The sequence below is a fragment of the Ctenocephalides felis genome, unplaced genomic scaffold, assembly GCF_003426905.1.
Source record: "Ctenocephalides felis isolate EL2017-DRISC unplaced genomic scaffold, ASM342690v1 CF-g0.4_SCAFFOLD_01886, whole genome shotgun sequence".
Lineage (NCBI taxonomy): Eukaryota > Metazoa > Arthropoda > Insecta > Siphonaptera > Pulicidae > Ctenocephalides > Ctenocephalides felis.
The window spans coordinates 90,816,854-90,824,649 of record NW_020538040.1 but is presented as its reverse complement, the minus strand read 5'-3'; the positions used below and the strand labels follow the sequence as shown (position 1 = coordinate 90,824,649).

Here is a 7,796-nt window from a genome sequence, read left to right as displayed (position 1 = left end):
ACCGCACAAGCATCTTACGGCGGAGGCGCTTCCTACTATGGAACCGCATACTGGGGGTAAGTATCCCTAAAATTTATATCAAAAGTTATTCGAAAATTCCTGTATTAAACTAAATGCTATGTGCATTAGTGCATCTCTCTCATTATATTCAGAAATCGATATGCAGAACTCCAATAAAATTCTCAATTTTGTTCAAAATTGTTGTTTACTATTCAATTAAATTAATTAAATCAACCATTGCTATAAACGAATTTAATTGAAAACGTAATATAAAATTGAACATAATTGATATTTTGTATTGTTCATCAATTATCTAAATGACTCTACTATTTTGAACATCATTTATGAACTTTGTCATTTTTGATGTACTATAACTAAATTCATTAGTTAGGTCTAAATTAGGTAATTTATTAATATATTTAAAATAAGATTGAAATCAGAGAACAGAATGCAATTTCCTACTTTTAATAAAACGCCAACCATATCAGTGTGCTATTTTCTGTCCAAAGAGTTTATACACTTTTACGTAATAATTAAATAGTAATGTTAAGTAAGAACTACTCATATAAAATACAAATAATTAAAGTGTTAATAAAAATATATGCATTTTTGATGATATACTTTTTAATAGAAAGATATATATATATTTTATTAGAAAGGTAATGGTTACGAAGTTCAAATTCAAATTATTTAAATTGTAATGCATTGTTATGAGATTTAAGTTTAAAAGGCTGTAAAAAATATTCCTTGCATTCGATTTCGTTTTTATTTATTATTTAAAAAGTATTAAATTTGCATCATGATAGTTCAAATAAATAGATTCAGTGTAAATGCACTCTGCGTTTTAACAGCTTTGTGTCTGTTCTATATTATAATATCTAAATAAGTTTTAAATAACTCATATTTTTTAATTACAGTTAAAGCTGGGAGAAAACTATGCACTTCGATCCACCAAAATAATTTTAAGTCATAAATACTACTATTTTTGTATCGATATAAAAATGATAGTTATCGCCATTAGATGTAAAATAAATTATTTTTAAGTTAATTTGTGTTTTATTTCTTTGTATAGTTTTTTTTATCATTATTACTATATAGCGAATTTTCGCTTAGGTCCGATTCCACCGCGTTCTTTTTTTGTAAAACTTGAATAAAGAAATATATTCTTTGAAATAATTTTGATTTAAGTCGTACAAATTTATTAATAATGTGGTGAGATTATCATTTTGATCGGTTTTCAACTGAAAAATAGTGTTGAATGTTGATATTTATTGATATGTCGTTAAAATTATAATATAAAATATATGAAGTTAATATATAAAACATATGAAGGAAAATACTCTTATGTTTAAAAAGCATCCGCCAAAGATCAATTATTATGAGTGAAATAAAAATAACCAAACTTTTGCGAGCATATTAAGAAAGTTTAATTTGACAGCAATTTATACATGAATTAAATTAAAATTACGATCATAAAGCGACTCAATAGAATACAATATATATATGAAGAAACTAAACAGTTTTAGGACTAGGTATGTTTTTCAATCTTTCTATTTCAGATTTAAGTTGTTTGATTTTACGATTATCTATTTCACTCTGTTCATCCATGAAATCTTTCATTTCATTAAAATACCCCCTGTATTTAGCTTCAAGTTCGGCAACCGTCCTTTCAATCTCTTTTTGATGTTGGCCGAATAATTTTACCGTCAATTGTGATTGTTGCAGAGCTAAACGCATATGCATGTTATTCTTTTGGGAAGAAATCACATCTTCCAGTTGTCGCACCCTGCGAGCAAATAATCGAAGTTTTTTGGCCTTGTCCCTATTTACTTTTTTTACATAATTCTCCAAGACATCAAGTTTGTCATTGAGATTTAAACACGTTAGTTCGTTATTGATCGCTTTAACTTCAGAAAGCTCCTTTCTTATTATACCTGTTTCCTGATTCAACATTTGGATTTCCTGAATTTTACCATTTAGCAGTTTTTTATAATCACTAAGTATAAATTTATAATTGTGTAATTGGGATGATTTGATATTAAAACGTCTCTTTCTGGTTTTTCTGGATGTCTTCGCCGACTTTTTGTAAATTGCCAATACGTTGCGGGAATTAATGTTCTTAATTTTTGCGCCTTCTTTTGCTGCAATCATTTTAATTAAGTTCATCATGCCTCCCAGATTGTTTTTAACATTGTTGGTATTTTCTTGTAATACATCGACTTTGGATGTTAGCCTCTTCAGAGTATTGTCCCAACCGTTTTTTAAATCTTCGTGTTTGCCCTAATAGAAAATAATTTTATATTATCAAATATTTTGTGTATTACCAATTAATCAAATAAATAAATATGTGACTTATTTATATCAATTTAATTAAAAAATATAAATATGACAAAATCAAGACAATTTTAATTTTACGAGATAGCCATGAAAATAAAACTAGTAAAAATTAATGAAAATTTAGGGACCTATTCTGCCGCATAACGGCGGAAAGTACGGCAAAGGCAGGTTACGCTCCGACTTCCATACATTATGCTAATGAATCATTCTGAATACTGTACAAATGTCATGTATTTGCTATTCATTCAGGAGTTTTACACATAAACTGCATCGTCACTTGTGTGTTACGGAGCTGTATCAGAAACGCACTCTTATCTAACATCGTTTTTTTGACATCTGTGCGGCTTTTAGGTTATGTTTTCTATCTGACAACCTGAGAAATTCGCCTGACTGCACACCAACCGCATGGCTTTTGTCAATGTTAGTATGGAAAGTTCTTCATAACATTTTTCTGTTATGCGGCAGAATCGGTCCCTTAGTGTTTTAATTAGTCAAAATTTGACCAGCCCTTCCTGCAATCAATTGACTGACTTGATATTAATTAATCTCTATTATTATGCTCGTTAGATGACACAGACAAAAAATCTATTTAAAATTAATTTCTGTGAACAATGCACAAATACACAAACTAGAGATAACAAGAACGCATGTACAAAAAACACATTTTTGCTGGCTTTTAAATTTGTGAAATCTCTTCAGCCGTTTTTGAGGAAACGTTGAAAAAATTCAAATTTTGACTCATCTCATCACAAAAGTGACTTTTGACACAAATTTTGATTATCATATTTTTCCAAACTTTGATGAATTTTCTAAATTAAACTACTTGTCGTAAAATTGTGAAAAGTATGTTTGGCATGACTATGTCGATGTTTAGCTCTATCATAAAAAAATTCATCAGGATCGCCCAAAAAATTTTTTTTCGACATTTAATTACGAAGAACGATCTTTACCAAAAACTAATCAACTCGAACAGTTTTTTGAATTTTTAAATTTGATTTAGGATTGGGGCTAAAACGTGAACGAAATTTTTTCTCACTTTTCTGCTTGTTATAAAGGAGACGGCTACGCGAGTCCTTTTTGACATCAAATGACTACATCAAATTTTCAAAATCGGTCCACCCGTTTACGAGAAAACGCGGAGATCAAATATCGGCTCACACACATACTTTTTCTAAATTTGGTCTCATTCATTTCAGAATGACTTGAAACTTCGAAATAACATAAAATTAGCAAAATTGGATTTTTTTGCTAAAGCATAAACTTCCCCTTCAACAAGTAAAAAATGTAAGTTAAGAAAAAAAAAAGTAAATATGGCTTATCCTTAATTGTTAGTCAATTTTAACTCAAGCTAAACTCTTAAATTTTTCTCCATCTATTTCAAACGATTAATATTTATAATTATTTTAATGAAATGAAGAATTTAGTTCGCTCTCATTCGACATAAAAATCTTATTTTATAAATAACTCTAACTCAAAAGAGGGAAAAATAAATATTCATGTATATTTATAAGCTATGACTACACAGCAAGTACATAGCATTTTGACTGTTTTTAGTACCAAGAAAGCAGCATAACATAGTGTTGCCAAACGACGCTATGTTCTGGTCTATATTACCGGAGATTTGACCCCTTAATTTGATATTACATGAAATATTACCAAATAAAACTGACCTTCAGTACTTCTCTCAGTTTCATAATATCAGTTGTTAAATTATTGACTTGCTCAGCCGAATCAAATTGCTGATTCACAAAATCATCCTGTACAGCTATTATTTCATCTTTGAGCTGCTTGTTTTCATTTGCTAAGCTACTAACAGTATCTTCGAGAATCTTAATCTGAGATTCATAATAGTCTTTCAATGATGCCGTCAACTTGATCCAGGTCTCAGTGTTAGCGCGATTGTTATTAGAATCAATTTGAAAATTAGAGCCTGAAATCGTGGTGCCAATCTCATTCGCTTCATAGGACATCTTGGGTAATAACAGACAAGAATTTGTAGTAATCGAAATGGGTAAATCATCTTCGGTGCAACTTATGTTGACAGAATTCAATCCTTCGTATATTGTCACGGTGTCTTTCGATTCCCATGCCTTTGGCACATCTTTGTCCGAAAACAAGTTTTGACTTGATCTCTGCAAATAAAAAATATCACAACAGTGCATTTTATTCAAAAATCATATGCTTAAGTTCCTTCCGTGCATGCTATGAATGAGTCTAGCAACTAAATGTAAAATGCCTTAATATAATATAAGTTATATTTTATCAACATTTAAAATATGTTTTGTATGACATCGCTTTTAATATGATAAGAGCTCTTTCACAACACGTTAGCTTTTATTTTTTTTAAATTTGAGAACAGTCTTTCAGTTTAGCATTTTCTCAATCAAGGATATGACATTTTTTTAAAAAAATAGTATTAATTTTTCCTCAATTCCTCATTTCAATAAAAACAATTCATAATTTATCGTGTCTATTAGGTCTTCATACAAAGCGGTTTAAACGAGATGATTTGTACTAATTCTGAGTTTTTTACAGCACGTTTCCAATACAACATAATAGCTGGTTTTATTTCAATAAAACATGCGCTACGAATTTTTGGTGTTGGCACGAATTTCAAAATTTCATTTAATAAACAACAATACATTTATAAAATCTGTCATGCTTCCTTGCCATCAAATGACCACGATTTGCACCTTACTATTCAAATTGAAAAATATGATATATGTATTAAAATGTAGTTTGAAAGTTCAATATGAATAGTTGAAATATTTTCTTTAAGTTCTCTAGAATAAATCTTATTAGAATTTTGGTAACACATATACATTGGTAACAGGCTAAAATATAGTAAAAAAATACATACACATAGAAAAAATTAAGAACGAGAAAAAACATTTTTGTTATAGATTTCTAAACGAGGCCGTTTATCTCCTGATAGCGACGTTGATTTGAGGCAATGACAGGTTAGACATATTTTTACCGTTACTTTTAAATATTATTGTTAAAAAAATTATAACTTGATTTTGAGATATTGGTCGTGGACATTTATTCGGGCGAGCCTTTAAGCGCCGCTCTATCCTATATACTTAATTTATTTTAAATAAATAAATTAATAAATTATATAAAAATCTAATTTTCTAGTGGATAAATTTATAAAGTTTCTTTAATTTTAAGTTACGTGAAAGCAATTAAATGGTAGTGATGTAAAGTGAAAACTGTGACGTAAAGCGGTCATTAAGTAATTCAAATTGTATTTCTTTATCCTAGATAAAATTTTAATTAGGATCAATTGCAATTTACTATTTTTATAATTACATGAATGTAATTGTGGGGACAATTACACACACACACATATATATATATATATATATATATATATATATATATATATATATATAGTAAATGAGACTTCACTTATTTAAAAGATAAGTATATATTCAGTGCAAGACTTATAACATTCTATCCCCACGAAGTAATGCCTAACGGTGGTTTCCGTGGAAATCAGAGACAAGGAACAAGCGGAGGTTTTAGTCGGTATTATACCCAGGCGGTATTGAGTCCGACATACTCAGACAAAAGACCAGTCTAGGATGTAGGATTTCTTTTGCTATAGAAAAAAAGCACACGTATATATATATATATATATATATATATATTATGGCGGATCGGTTTGTAGGGGTAAAAAAAAGTCGCATAGGCACATATGATTTTCGGATACTAGGGATCAAAATAAGATACTTTGCCGAAAAAACGATATCTCTATAATGATTTCTGATGTCCCATGCATTGACCCAAAGATTGGGTCAAATTTTGGAAAACCCCCGCTAACTTTGAAAAGCCGATAAGCCCTGGGACCTCCCCTTTAAAGTCCACCATACAAAACTTGCATTATTTTTCGTACTTTACATGACAAAAATCAGCGATTTCAATTTCATTATAACTTTAATTAATCATAACATATGTAAATAAAACTATAAATAGAACTTATAAATTATTGCCTAAAGTCTTTTTGGTTTCAAGTCTAGAAAATTTAGCACGTTCTCTAATGTTGGCGCCATTACAGCCTCTAGCCAGCATAGAAACGCAGAGACAAAATGCATTGGAAAAACTGAAACAAAAAAATTTTGATGATTTTTTTTTGTGAAAAGGTTTTCTGTGTGTATGTGAATTAATATCCGAGAAATGGTTGAAAAAACACTTTTTGCTGAGTAAAATACCAAAAACGATGATTTTCTGCAACTTTTGTATGGGAGTCCCCTAAGGGGAGGTCCTAAGGGTTAAACGATGGGCATGGGTGGATCGGTTTTCCTAAGTTAGTGGGAGTCGGTCATACATTTAGACGCGATTGGGCCACTCTGGGAACAAAATTCTTCAAAATTCAACTCTTATCTTTGGGTCAATGCTCGGGACATCAGAATTCATTTTGGAGGTATGGTTTCTTCAGCAAAGTATCTTATCTTGATACCTAGTATCCGAAAATCATATGCGCCTAAGCGACTTTTAAATCGACCCGCCCTAATATATATATATATATATATATATATTTATATATAAATATATATATATATATATATATATATATATAATCTCTATAAAATATTAAAAAAAAGATGAATATGACAAGACTCATTAATCGCCGGCAAATTACCATTTATGTCACCCTTTCCTCTATAACTACAAATCATTATTTCATTCAGTTAGAATTGTTATTAAATGTGATTCAATTGGATTTGGGAATATTGTTACAAAAATTCAGAAAGTATAGAAAGTTTTGCTTTACCCTGCTAGTATCTTTTCCGACACCATACGGACCCCCAGGCCGATAGTTGATTATTCTATATCTGCTCTTCGTATCACTAAGGGCGTCCACTGATGGCGGTTGGCTGTTACGAAGGCTGGGATAGATGATTTTTTCCTCTAGGAGGGCTTCGGTGCTGCCGTTCAAATGTTCACTTACAAGGGCGTTACTAGCATTGCTGGTCATGTTACTATGTCCGCGGCACAATATAATTGATATAGTTTTGCAATCATCCTTTTGCGGAACTTCCTCATCGAACTCTGCTTTACTATTTACCCCCTTCTGTAAAAAAGCGACGAGAAAAATATATTTCAAAACAAACTATTCAAGCATTCTAATAATGTTTGACCATACGTCCCGGTTTGGCCGGGACAGTAGCGGATTTCCACCTTGTATCCCGGGTTTTTCTAAAAACAATATTTGTCCCGGATTTAAATCTTTTGTCCCGGGTCTCCAAAAAATACATGTTTTGAATTGAATCTTCGCAATTTCTTGATGATAAAATTTCAACTACGCATCAAATATCCGAAATTGATATATATTATGTTACAATTGTAACATAATGTATATCATTTTCAGATTGTCTTAAGACAAGGAGTTTGCTTATTAATACGTTAAAATGAAAATGAATCAATACGTTATAAATGAAAAAAAAATGGCTATT

General features: G+C 30.3%; 1 protein-coding gene across 1 annotated transcript; it reads right to left on the bottom strand.

Annotated features, from left to right (window-relative positions):
• Positions 1 to 1,512: 1,512 nt before the first annotated feature.
• LOC113375515 (protein hook homolog) lies at positions 1,513 to 7,318 on the bottom strand. Its single transcript, XM_026615448.1, has 3 exons — positions 7,115 to 7,318; positions 4,008 to 4,469; positions 1,513 to 2,280 (listed from the first exon to the last, which is right to left on the bottom strand). Exons 1-3 carry the CDS (start codon positions 7,316 to 7,318, stop codon positions 1,513 to 1,515), a joined length of 1,434 nt encoding a protein of 477 aa, XP_026471233.1.
• Between the last annotated feature and the right edge of the window lie 478 nt (positions 7,319 to 7,796).

Excerpts from the sequence above, each read along its gene's own strand:
- LOC113375515 (XM_026615448.1), bottom strand. The coding sequence starts at position 7,318 with ATGACCAGCAATGCTAGTAACGCCCTTGTAAGTGAACATTTGAACGGC. Across the intron at positions 4,470-7,114 it reads TCGGAAAAGATACTAGCAGG|AGATCAAGTCAAAACTTGTT; the intron begins GTAAAGCAAAAC and ends TTTTATTTGCAG. Across the intron at positions 2,281-4,007 it reads AACTGAGAGAAGTACTGAAG|GGCAAACACGAAGATTTAAA; the intron begins GTCAGTTTTATT and ends ATTTTCTATTAG.